Source organism: Apostichopus japonicus, chromosome 2, assembly GCF_037975245.1.
Source record: "Apostichopus japonicus isolate 1M-3 chromosome 2, ASM3797524v1, whole genome shotgun sequence".
NCBI lineage: Eukaryota > Metazoa > Echinodermata > Holothuroidea > Aspidochirotida > Stichopodidae > Apostichopus > Apostichopus japonicus.
Window position 1 is genome coordinate 1,209,189 of NC_092562.1, and position 14,458 is coordinate 1,223,646.

The window sequence follows — 14,458 nt, forward strand, 5'->3', positions numbered from 1 at the left end:
GTAGATCTATTCTAAAAAAAATCATGTTTACAACAAAGCTTCTAAACAATATTCCTCATAGTAAAGGATAACACTACAAACAAGTTAGTTCTTGTGAAAAACTACAAAACTGTTCAGTTTCGATGAAAGGACTTGTATACTGCATACTGTACTGGTCCTAGCTAGAGGTGGGCTTAGTCTAATGCTGCATGATTGTATTCATATTGTTTGGTAGTAAAATTATGTGAGTTGAGTTAAGGTAAGCAACTCCTGAAGTAAGTTATAATGATACCAGAATGACTTGTAGCTGGGTAGGAAAAAACAAAATTACTACTCACGGTATACTGTTGGACAATTTCACTAATGACCTTTGACCTTTCTCTACCCATGAAAGTCTTATACTCAGTAACCTTCATTGGTCTTGGTGTTATTGGTTTGCTAGCTCTGAGAGCGTTAATAAAGACTTCTGTGTATTCCTCAAACATCTCAGGGACTTCATTTTCTGTATCATCTTCACTTTGCAGGTCTGGCTGAGGAACGCTTGGTAATTTACGAGCATCTTCATACTGGTAGTCGGTCTGTCTCTTAATGCCCTGACGAGGCATAGCCTTGGGTGTTGCATCAGCTGTTTCAAGGATGGTTCTCTCATACCCTGATACTTGTGTGGGAGCTTCTTTCTCAGTAAGATCTTGATATTTTGTGACTGGAGTATTTCTGGATCGTTCATCTAGAGCTATGTAATCTTCATGATCATCAGTAACTCCTGGAATTAATTTCAGGTGCATTGATTGGTGGGAGATTTATTCTGAAACATTACATGTTCACAATCAAGCTTCTATGTATACCTCATAATGGTTTTGGTGAAATGCTATTAGTAGGAGAGCAACAACTTTATGGTGCAGTGTATAAAACTGATTTCCTTACCACTAAAAGAAAAAGGATCCTTGCGGTTGATTTAAATCAATATATAGTAATAGAACATTTCAAATATAACACTTGTAATAGTAAGGTCAGAAATCAAAACTACAAGGATTTAAAATATCAAATTATGTATAAAGAAGGTTCAATCCACAGACACTCAAGAGTGTATTGGTATTCATAGGTGAAGGGTGAACTCTAGAAACCTGATTAATGGTCATGTTAACATGTTTTAAGTGATAAAGTACCTTAAAAACTAACAAGAATCATACTCACCAGCATTAACATAATCAACATCTTGTACATCTACTGGTTTAGACTTACTCGCAGGCTTTCTCCGGATTCTATTTGAATGATTGTTAGATAAATTGAAAAAAAAAATAGTCCAGCAATTGCATGAAATTTAAATAATGATATAATTTCCTTTGATGGAAAGGGAGAGGGTAGACCATAGACCTATTCATTTTTTTCTTGGATTCTACAAAGGAACTAACATGGGACCTGCAGGCAGGTCCCTCAAAATATCAAAGAAAACAGAGTTGTTTGTTTGCTGGCATGTCCACTAACTTCAAATTGGAGGAAACATTAACAACCTAATGGTTCATAAACCATCTTTACAATTTGTTGGAAACCTATTTAGGTTAAATATGCCCCCCTCCCACCCCCACTGTCCTCCTCCCCCCCCCCAAAAAAAGATGATGCTGTACTTTTTGGTTTGCTTCAATTCTTTAATAAATCATGTTGGATATCTATGCATCTAATGAGAGGACATGCTGGACTGTGCACTGAATTGCCAAATTATCTGAATTTATGCCAAACGTCACACCTCCCTTTGGTCCCTCCCAGCCAGCTCACAGTCCAGGCCCAACCATTTGGTCAAAGCCCAGATAATCCACTTCAGATCAATCAAGGGAATGATCAGGCAGTTTATATTCAGCCCTTAGTACCAAACTTAATATTTAATTCTGATGGCCAACTTACTGCTTGATTATCACCACCAAGAGAATAACGATGAGCAGGATTGGAATCACCAGGGCAACTAGATAAACAGGAGGTGAGGAAGGAGGCTCACTCGCTTGAATAGAAAGTTAAAGAAACAGTACTCTTAAAAGAATGACAACTTGTATGTTTAATATTACACTTTTCTTCATAAGTTTTGTTTAAGTCTCAATACGTGTTTGCTGATGAATTTCCGAAGCTAAGTCAATGTATCTTATTTTAAATGCGCTCTGACCAGGATGGTTTAATGGAGAAAAGCTGTCGCAATGGAAAGAAATGTATTTTCCCTTGCCCTTGTGGCGTGAACAATTTACCGTATAAACACTGAGAAGCATGTTCGTTACACAAATGTAACCTATATATACACATATCGACCATGTTTATACCCAATTTCAGGGATGAAACTTACAGAAACACCTATTTATTACTTACAATGGAAGGAAATGACACAATTTTGCAAGCTACATCGGAAAGACCAAGGAAAGATACTATTCAAGAAATAATACCTAACAAAGGCTAGCCACATAGTGAAGGTAAATCTTAGGCCTAATGATTGAAACAAACAGAGAGATTTAATTTCCGCATTATCTGTTGGGTGGGCTTGCAAATTTTGTCTGAAGTTTGTAGAATCTACGAACTTGTTAAAAAACTTCCTTCACTCAGAGCACTTTCCTGGTCGGTAGTGACAGTCACTGCAATGTTATACGTCGTCCCTGGTTCTAGAAGTGATCCATCAACTGTAAAACTCTCAGCATTAGGATCTGTGGTTCCAGCCTCTTGTCTGGAAGAAACATCGCCCTCTATTTCATAGTAGATAGTAAATTGAGTGATTCCAGTACTACACTGCACCGTTGGTTGCTGTTATGTTTAAAAAGAGAAGATATAATGTAAATAAGCAGTTACTACACTAACATGCTGTTGAAAGAAACACTGACACTGGTCATCCCAATTTACCAATGTATCTGTGTGCATGGACAATAATACCAGCTGTAATATGTGTATATATATGTAAACTTAGTATACAAATATCTTTACATTGATTAAAGGACTAGGGAGGATATATATAATACAGGAAATTAGTTAACACTTCTGATTTATTTTCTGGACCCAACTTTATTATTATTTAATAATGGTCATCTGATTATTATTATTATTATAACTACTATCATTATTATTAAATTAATTATCATTATTATTAAATAAAACCAAGTTAAGTATGCTGATGCATCGCAAAACTCTCAAAGTTTGTAGGTTGTTAATATTTTGCATATTTGCATAATATTAAATTATGCATAATGTTTGCTTTACATTGTTTTGTTATGGATGCTGAAATCATGTGCATATACATTATACCATCAGGAAAGGTGTGGAGTTTGCCCAGACTATGAAGCTCTTTCACAAGAAAGGTATGCTGAAAAGTCTGTGACATATATGAAGCTATATCTTTATTTGTTACTTGCAATTTGGCAAGTGTGATTAATATTTTATTCACTACATTGCATTGTTCACTGGCTTTAATAACGCGCTACTCTGCAGTCTCGGTAATTCAAGTAGTACAAAGTGCAACATAAAGTCTTTCCAAATTTAATAGGATACACACATACATTCCTGTACGTATTGTACACTGGGAAATGATACTGCTGCTTAATCTACTTGTTTAGCCTTAGGCTATGAGCTGGCAAGTTAATTACTGGTTGATGATCTTAACCCTGACTAAACCATTCTTTCCAACTTTTTTTAAAAATGTTAACCATTGTTTATATATAACTTTACTGGTTCTACACCATGCTAAGTGTTGACAAAATAAATAATTAACTTTATCTATTAGACCAGTTGAATAACAAGTAGAAAAAACAATCTACATTTTGCATGAATAACAGTTAAGTGTCTTCTGTCATTTATTATGAGAATGATAATGTTTACTTGAAATTAGTCTTCTATTAAACTTTAGCTCCTAACTCTCCCAGAACAGTTTCACACTGATTAACACCCCTTATCAACACAAACAGCCAAACATTATCAAACTATCTTACCTGCCATGTCACAGTCACATCATTTTTAGCAGTTAAAGTTGTTGTGACCATCTGTGGAACAACATCTGTAGAAAACAACATAGCCAAGTCACATGTGTCTTTTTCACCTTAAATGTTACATACTCTAGGGAAAAACCCTCCTCCTTGTTAATTTGAAGTATTTAAAGTGGTTATTACAAACATCTGGATGCTAAAAATGGCTAAAAAAAAAATGGCATGATAATCATCCACTAATATCCAGATTTTTTGCCTAAAGGTATTTCTGTTTGAACTTTATAGTACAGTACTTTTGCAGCAGTGGTATTCAACAGAATACTACCTGTAATATACTTACCAATTATACAGAGTGTCTTGATGGTAACTGCTGGACCTCTGGGTCCCTCTCCACGCTCCCCTTCCCTGACTGCTGCTACACTGAATGTATAGTTTCTATCTGACTCCAGACTTGATGCTGTATATTCCAATGTTTGGCTGGCCTGGATCCTTGATCCATTCATCCAATCCTGAGATGGATCCATCTTGTAGTATGGGATGTACGCTACCACAGGAGGATCACCAACGTCAGTCTCTTCATCCCAGGGTCTCCATGTAATGGTTACTGATGTATTAGTCCTGGTTAACTCTGTAGGTGGGTCGATGATGGATGGTAACTCTGAAAGGTTATAAGTAAGACAGAAAACATATTCTATTTACTTACAGTTGTTTTATCTATTACCATCGAAAAAAATATTCACTACATAGGGGTATCTTATGCATTGGAACTCCATAGAGGGTTGTTAATACAATAAATTGATATGACTCTAACAAACCTTGTGTCTGTTAATATTAACAATATAGCAAGAATTCCCTATAGATATGGCAGGTATGGTGGGTTGTTATCAAAAGACAAAGAGGATAAAAGATCACATACCGACACATTTTCTTTAGATGTTGAAAACAGTTTGCTTTGAGTTGGTGGCAACTCTGGAGAACATTATTACACTATAAACCTACCATACACAAAGCCTGTGACATTGATTGCTGTAAGTATAAAACTAAACCAGGATAAGACACAGAAGATACTGACCATGTTCAGATACACTGATAACCTCTTTAACTGTAAGTTACTGCTTTTCTGTTAGCAGTAATAACTTGATATCCATTGTGATATCCTACCAGTGACATCTATTGTGTCCTCTGATCTGGACAATATCATGTTATGTTAGATTATGCACCCTCTTTATACTCTGTTAACTAGAAACAAATCAAATTCAGATACATAAACCATAAGATGGTGACATTATGAGACTTTATGACAGTTCACAATATTACAAAGATTCCACACTATAAACTTACTGTACACAAAGCCTGTGACATTGATTGATCCAACTATAGATGCACCCAGTGACAGGATACAGAAGAACTGATCATCTTTAGACACACTGATTACTCTGTCAGTTACTTCTCTTCTGTTAGCAGAGATGTCTGGATTAGCATCTTGTATTATTCCATGATCATCTATTGCTCCCTCTAATCTAGATAGTCTGATATCCAGTCTATTAACAACAGCAGTGGATCCATCTAAGATACACTTCATCTCAACAGATGACTGAGGATTTACCTGAGATAAACTTTCACTCACAATATCTGAAAGGAAAGAATTTTAGAAGAGAGTATTTCATTAGCATGTACCTTGGCAAACTTGGAGCAAGATTAAGTTGTAGACTGATTTTTGTTAATGACCAATCTCAATGGGAAATAACTTTGTAAAATGGTTGGCTATCTGCACATACATTATGTACAGGAATTATGTCATGTGTGGAGGTTGTACACGAACTTCACACAGCATTTATAAACATACAGCAAAAACATTTCATTTATAATCTAAAATAACAGTTTATTAGAGGGAAGGGTTTGAGCTTACGAAGTATGTAATGTGTTAAGGCATTCATAAATATGTTGTATTCATATATTAATTTCTTAAAATATTAAAAATTTATTAATTGCTGATGTTATGCTGGCCTGTTTATGTCCAGGCAACCCCTACACCCCTAGAGTATACTACTGGTACAAGTAGACTACTCACAAATAAAATGTGTAAATCCTATATGAGAGCAATACATTACTACAATAATGAAAACTTTAACAAGTTGTCACCACATTATTCCGAGTTTTATAATATCACAATTACATTTTTTTAATGCACAGAAATATAATATTCCAATGTGCAAATAAGTTGCACCATATTTACCTTAGTTTACAGAAAGTACACGATCATAGTGGGGAGTGAATTGTGCATTTTGGCGAGTGAATTTCTAGTCACAGTCACTAATTGGCAAGTACTTTTAATAATATTTGTTGAGGCCTGCCCCTAACTATACAAGACCATAAATAGAAAGAAACCACATGCAGCCTTACTTGCAGGACACTGAAAAACACTACAGGTGGCCTCACATCTACCAGTCTGTAAAGTACATGTCTCCTTAGTACAAGAACACTCATTAGGACTACACTGACCAGCTGAGTTAAGGCTGATGCAATCTGTAAATGTAAAAGACAGTAACAATATGTTAGAGTACGGCTTGAAGAATGATTATACAGATGCACACAGAGGGGTGAACATGATGGAAGAATGAAGAACTTTGCCTGCTGTAAAAGAATGTAGCATCATGTTAGAGTACGGCTTGAAATATGATTATACACTGATATACACACAGAGGTGTAAATATTGAGGAATCAAGGAGAACTTTGCCTGTTGTAAAAGACATTAGCATCATGTTACGGCTTGAGGAAACAGATAAACACAGAAATGGTGTACAGAGAGGAATGATGGAGAACTTTGTCTCCTGTAGTTTCTTATATATTACCAATATTTACTGCAAAATCTTACAATCAATAAACATTCCAAGAAATGCTTTAAAATCTCAAGTCTGTTGTTATTTCTCAGCTAAATCAGCTATGCACACTTATTACACTCCTAATTGACAACTGTGTATATAATTGACATAGACACTAATGTATAAACTGTGCACTAGGCCTTCTATCTGATCAATATAATGAGGCAATCAACAATGTTTCATCTTATTGAAACGGTTTCTGTTAAACTAAACACTTGGATAGTTGAGAACAAGCTTAATGTAAGTTAGTAGCTAGAAACATGTGATCAGGTCACATGGTCATTACATGCCACACCAGATACGCCCCTTGGAAACAATCAGTATCAGATTTAAACCACAAATCATGTATTGGACTAGTATAGTGGATAGACAAAACAGGCATCCACTGACTTGATGTGTAGGGTACTTTAGACTTGTGAGTAAGAGCCTATTTAATTGTGAAACCCATCTCATTCAAAAACATATATCATTTTGTGTGGATTGTGATTGTAATGAACAATATAGGACAGCAATCCCTAACCTGTATACATAATAACAAGACAATCAACTTTTCTTCCAAATGACTTGATAGAGTAAACCACTTTTGAAGTTATTTCCCTGCATTACAATTATAAATTTGTATAAAAATTGACCAATTAGAGTTGGTAGCAAAAATGAAGAGGGCCCTCTACATGACACCCAATAATTTCTATTTGCTAAAAGGAAATACTTGAAACATATGGGAAATTATGTGATTAAATTTCTTTCATGGTATAACCATATACAATAAAGGTATAACATCCACTGCTTTACACTTATGCTTCTCCCTTACATGGTGGTACACCCTAGTTTCACAGTTCACAAAGTGTGATTAATAATATTACTGGTTTTCATTTTCGATATGAACAATGAACTTTTCATTGCCTAAATTCCCAAATTTTAAGTAATATGATCAAATCTGTGACATCAGAGAAGTGAATTTTCTTCATTAATAAGCACTTGTTGATGTTCATTTAGTTACCCATCACCAGATGAGATTAATATATCATCATAACAGGGATGGCCTAGATGAAACATCACTGGTTTACAGTGTAGGAAGCACTGCATATCTCCACCACATGATATATGCTCTAGTATGGTCTATTTGATGCTTATCATTGCAAGTTCCTTGAATTTATTAACAAGCCAGTACATGAGAATAACAAGAAGCATGTATTGAGTCTTACATAAGTACAAACATGAAAGAGCCATACTTCACAATAAATCCATGTATTGCCATTTAAGTCTAAGAAACAGCTGAAAGGGAATACATGAATTTATAAACGAGAAAGCCTGCAGAAAAGGCTATGATTTCTTGCCTTAAAATGTTTGTATATATGTGTAAATTCACCTGATTGGTAACTGTTTAAAATGTAGCCAGTGTCACAATTAAGTCAGAATCAAAGCATCAGAGAGTTCAGCTCTCTTGACGATAATTACAGGATTGATGTGTGGAGATATCACATCTATGCACTATAAAGACATCAACAAGAGCAAACTGAACAGTTCTGCAACCAACCTCTTGAACAACTGACTATGACTATTTTTGAATCATTGCAAATAGTTGACAACCTTACAACATTCCAACCACCCCCCCGCCCCCAATAAAAATTATGACTAAGATTGTGATTATAAGTTTGTTGTTCATACCAGTTACACATGATGAGTCATCATGTTTAGAAGCCAAGGTATCACAACACACACCCGCGCGCACACGCACGCTATCACCATGGCGTAAATTCCTTAGGCCTTCGGCAATGAAGCAAAAAGGAATAAGTTAGCCATTCAATTCAGGCCTTACCCAGAACTACGGGAAACCTTTATTTTATACTAAATATTTAGAAAACTACAGGAATCAGAAAGCATACGCATCCAAGACGAATTAACTTTATCTCACAAGACAGTCAAGCTCAAAATAGCTTCATATAAAGCCCAATTTGCACACTGTCCAATCCCTGCATGTGTATGAAGACATTTTCTGATGGTCCCAGACAAGTTACCAGATAGTCACTCATAATGGTAAACTTAAATCCATTCAACAGGTAATGAAGAGTTAATTTTCACTTTAAGAAGAGAAGCAAAAGATATGATGAAACTATTACATAATACTGTTTTAACATTCATCTGTAGACAAATGCAAAGATGTATTTGAAAAACAATAAATGTTGTACAATAGATTTTGTACAAAATGGTTCAACAAACCCAGCTGGACAAGTGCATGGGTTCTGTAATACAGATGGACGACAAGTTCCACCATTAAATCAGAGGCGATCAAGACCACAATTAACTGTAAGAAGAGAAGCAATAGCATACACTAACATTAAAATGTTGAAAAGATACCAGTAAATTGATTAATGGCACTCTCTCTTCATGATATCAAGATAATGGTGTTTGCATTGTAGTAAAGGAGGAATAATTCTGTCAAAATATTTTTACCCTGCCAAATTATACCATTATTTTAATAGCTACTTTTTCCTTTAATTTGTGATCTGTGAATTTTGTGACCAAGGCATGCGGTCTGTGATATAAGTTTCTTTACACCAGCACAGTATTCTTCATGACTCAAACTTACATCACTGTATTCCAGTCCTGCAACTGCATGATACAGTGTTTCATTTGAACGCTTTGTTCTCCCATATGATGAGAATCCTCACTGACTGCAATGTCATGGATACTTCAATGTCAGTAACACTTATCTATCTGGTATTAATTTATACACCTCTTTCTTATTCTGTGACATGACATGTAAAGGATAAATGGAGGCACAAGTCATATTTTAATATAGACCATTAGAAGAAAGCACAGCTATTTGACAGTGTGTAGATTGCATGCTATATAACAAGATTAATCAGCTGAGGTTAATCAATTAAAATGTCTGCAATATATTTTCTAATGCACAGACAATAAATTTAGGTTTTTCAACTGTAATCAAAATTAAACGGATAAAACATTTAGTCTTTTATGGTATCAAATGATATGTATTTCCATAGTGCTACAAATTAGGATGTGGAATTGTCTACCGTATAATATTGTAGTGAAGTGAAATTTTGTTGTATGCACCCGCTGAGTATTTACATGTATTACGTAATATACTGTAATCGCCAGTTTTTAGCGTTAGTTGTTTGCACGTGTGTATTTCTTCAGTTCTGTATACGTCGTTTTAATGGCAGCATCGTCCCTGCAGAGTGCCGGGGTTCGCCTCGTTATCCCTTTCGTAATTTGTTAATTTTTACTTAATCTTGGGTCGTAAATAGCCCAGATTTACCAACATCTGTACTGCCTGGAGTCCGTGAGGAGATGTCCCTCTTCTTAGAGGCAGGATGCCTCAGGTTTTGGATGGTTCGGCTTCTGGCTCGAAGCCACTGTTTTCCAAGATGGCAGATGTACTGTATACTATAGCGAGCTAGCGTTGATGGAGTCTCGATGTCCGAGATCTCCTTTACCACGAGCGTAGAGTCCTCTTCTTCTTCTTTATCGCGAGCGAGCTGAGCCCAGTGTAGTAAGATATTTAAGTCATAGATATTAAATGCTGTACGTACCCTTATTGTTCATTAATAGAATCAGATTTTAAGTGTTTGGCTAAGTTGTACTTCACTGTACAAAGCCTATGTTAGGTTGTGTTTTTGGACCTTGGTCCTACGGGGATTATAGCGTGTGTTGTTTATCGTGAAGCATGTGTACAGTATTGCGTATTATTATACTGTAGTAATTGACAGTGAAGTGTATTATTTATTGTACCTGTATTTCAGTATTGTACTGCTCGTGGTGTAAAGAGCGTATACTGTATTCGTATTTTGTATTTTGAACATAATTGTTACTGTTGTTACTTATAGAGTTGTCTCAGAGCTTGTCCTTTAATCTTAGCCTTTTTGGATAGCTACAGAGTGACAAGTCTCTTGAGAGTTTGTGGGTTCAGGAGGTGTAAATTCCTACTGTCTAGGAACAGTTTCGGTGAAAAGGGCCTATAATGTGTTTCAGCTGCAGGCATGTGTTGTCCTGACCATTACGAAGGTGCCAAAAGTCCTCGCCTGTTGGCAAACATATTGTATTATTTATGGAGATTATATCATTATGTTCATTTTACATTGTTCTTGATACATTTTTACACAGTATTGTACAGTATTGTTCTGAGTATTGTACGAGTACAGAGCATTTTCACTGCTATGCTGTATTGTCATAGATTGAGCATAGGTTCTGTGCATATTTCATTGTATTGAGTATAGGTTTTCCCCCAGTTTATTAGGTCATTAAGAGTTCATAAAGCCATTTACTGTATACTGTCATGTGTCATGACTTATTCTTCTTTGTATATTCATTTTGTAGAGTTTACCAATAAATCGTCAGCCGTTGTTTCAACGCAAGAACACTCTTGCATCCTCATTGATCACTTGTGAGTTCGAAGCGACGGACCCCAAACCCGGTAATTTCCCCCACCATCAGCGGTTCGCTTCATTGGTGTCAGAAGTGGGATTGCAGTGGGATGACGGCTTGACTTTTTGTTGCATTCTCATTCATTGTTTAATCATGTTTGTAGTTGTTTCTGTACTGCTGGTACAGCGGGGAACTGTTCAGGTTTATCCTGTATTGTTGTAATTTCATTGTTTTACAAAATTTCTTGTATTTTGTTTTCATTAATGACAGTGAGGTCATATGTCATTAATTGCGGGGAACTTGTAGTAAAGTGAAATTTTGTTGTATGCACCCGTTAAGTATTTGCATGTTTTACGTAATATACTGTAACAGTCAGTTTTTAGCGTTAGTTGTTTGCACGTTTGTATTTCTTCAGTTCTGTATACCTCGTTTTAATGGCAGCATCGTCCCTGCAGAGCGCCAGGGTTCGCAAGAACACTCTTGCATCCTCATTGATCACTTGTGAGTTCGAAGCGAAGGACCCCAAACCCGGTAATTTCCCCCGCCATCCGCGGTTCGCTTCAATATGTATTACTAATTATCTATCTATAGAAGAAGTTTCCATTCTGTGGCATCATATTTGTTTGATGTTAAATTGGTGTATAGTATGATAATGCATGACTAGTTAATATGAAACTTTCTGTGAAGTAAGCAAAAGCAAAAAGTCTGTCAAATGTCCTATTAAACTTGCTTACAAAGAAGTTTTGCAACACTTTATAGTAAAGTATGTTTATGTAATAAGTCCACAGTAAAAATTCCAATGCTGAAAATGTGAAGGTAACTGGAAGACTTGTTCATCGCTAAGTACAACAATATGCTTGTCAGGTGAATTACAGTATATTGACTTATTCAATGTCTAGGATGCATTTATGTGTGAGCCATGAATGACGTTTATGTTTGTAGATGTAAACAATACAAGTTAGGTTTAAACTGCCTGTTCGACAAACAGGATGCCAAACGTAAAATTGATATAATGCAGGGCCTTTTTACAAATTGGGGATATTACTCTGACATTACAAAAAATCAGAGGATATTTCCAGTGACACTTTTTATTGGGGATGGTACATGAAATCTCTGGACTGTCCCCAGGAATCATCTGGTCACCTTAATACCCAAATTGGCACCTTCAAATTCTGTGACTTTTCCTTATTTCCTGACAGTGTGGGAACCATGCATGTAAATAGGGATGTTTTTGCTTTACACTTTAAGCATCACTTATTCCCATCCTTGCACATATCATTCTGCATCTTACAAGTTTATTAGTTGATTTTGTGTTCATATTACACATGTAAGCTATTCTAGCTGTATTTTCTCTTTTTGCTATGTGTAGGATAGAAACAAATTCAAATGGCAGCTAAAGCAAACGGAAATTGTGAAGTGTTATCGTTAACATTCAATTCCTTTAACAGTTATTAGGAACAGATTACGTTTCCAGTACCGGTGTATGAATGTACTGTTAGATTACAAGTCAATCTAACATGCAGCTTCAATTCAATAATGTTGAACCTAATAAGCATCTATTCATTATAATCCTAGGTACTTCAACAGATATTTGATATACCAGGAACACATAAACTGTGGACCCACACTTCCAACATGTATATATGTATTTTCTATCAAACATATATCACATACAAGCACAGTTATTATCTCATTTAACATCTCAACAATTTAACTTTTTCTAGTTTCATGAAGTATGTCAGCCAGCTCTCATGATCTTCCCTTAAATGAATGCTAGCACCAGTTGCACAACATCTTATCACAGGTTATAACAGGGGCGTCGGAAGCTATTTGGGATTGGTACGGCACATCAGAGTGTGGCCCATGATCTATCATAATAATCGGGGGACGTTTGGTAGGTCAAACTATACGCTACGTCACCATGGTTGGTGCGTAGCGTAATGGAGAAAATTTGGAAAAAAATGCCTCCCAGATTGCAGGAAATGGCACTTCCCGAGCTTGAAACAAGACCCCTGCCATGCCAGTCACATTTAGCCTACTTGCTTGTTTCCTTTTGGTTCTTTATTTTTTGCCATTTTTTTCTTAGTCCTATTTATTTTTTTTTTGGCGCCGTGAATCCCGACACCCCTGTATAAACATAGTACTCACAGTTATATTACCATAGCAAGGCTTGCTTAACTGATAGAACTCCTACCAGCAGTATAGACAAACCATTGATAGATAGACCAGTAACTTATTTTTAATACTGTAGTGAGAATTAATTTGTTCATAATCTGTGGCATGTATAGCAGTTTTCAGGCTACATTATCAGAGAAGATAACCATAACTTGGTTTGCTTGTATTAAGGAATGATTTATTACTTTATACTTACCAGGATCATCATCTGTTATAGTAATGGTGGTGAAGATATGACCAGGCACAAAATGGACCATTGATGATGATGGTTGTGGATCAAACAAGACCAAAAAAAGGTCTTTACTCATCGTTTCTTGGTTAAAATCAGATATAATAAAGACATTCACAGGAGTGCAGGTCTGTCCAGCACTAATCGTGACATCTTGGCCAGGGTTGAATGGAATGTTCACAAAGTCAACGTCTGTAAATGCTGAGACAGTGAATGTGTACACTGTACAGAGAAGATTCATGCATTTCACATTAATTAAGTAACCAATCAATGTATAGGGAGCTATTGAGTTGGGGTGTTTTAACCTTCAGTTGAAAGGTTTCACATGTAAAAGCTTCAATATTACACCCAGTGCTCTTTTCATGCAATAGAATGCTGTCAGATGGTAACTAGCTTATACAGAGTAAATGATAAATATAAAGACTTTTACCTCCACTCATCAGGTCAACTAATCATATCTGATACCATTACTAAGATACCTATTCGTTATTGATCAGTATAGTCAATACAGGCTGCTCCAGGGAATAAGAGTGCTTTTAAATGAGATCCGAACCAGACGTCAATGTCAGGATCTGATCCTGCAGACGTCAAGATCATGGCTGTAGTGATCAAAAGTTCAGATATGAATCTGTTCCTCCTATGTTGATGCTGGCAGAAACCAGGATCTGATCTGGACTTCAAGACCAATTTTGCAATGTAAACACTCCGGCATCAACAGTGACCTGAGATATCCGGTAACTGCATTATGTCACATGCATTCTTGTGTGAAATTCCAGTCCTGTATCATGCATGTGCTACTTCCTGCGTACATTGAGTGTGTGTGGGCCGTACATAGCGTAGTATTGTAACCCTAAGACTAT

The 14,458-nt window shown here is 36.0% G+C and overlaps 2 protein-coding genes across 3 annotated transcripts in view; one reads left to right on the top strand and one right to left on the bottom strand.

Annotated features, from left to right (window-relative positions):
- Positions 1–14,458, bottom strand: part of LOC139973315 (uncharacterized) — a 219,420-nt gene that overhangs the window by 186,217 nt on the left and 18,745 nt on the right. For both annotated transcript variants that reach the window (XM_071979925.1, XM_071979934.1), the window contains one exon: positions 13,566–13,820. In XM_071979925.1, the coding sequence (XP_071836026.1) occupies positions 13,566–13,820 (255 nt within the window). The remainder of the gene's footprint in view (positions 1–13,565; positions 13,821–14,458) is intronic.
- The window catches only part of LOC139973355 (uncharacterized), an 85,354-nt gene that overhangs the window by 37,472 nt on the left and 33,424 nt on the right, over positions 1–14,458 (top strand). The gene's annotated exons all lie outside the window — the stretch shown is intronic.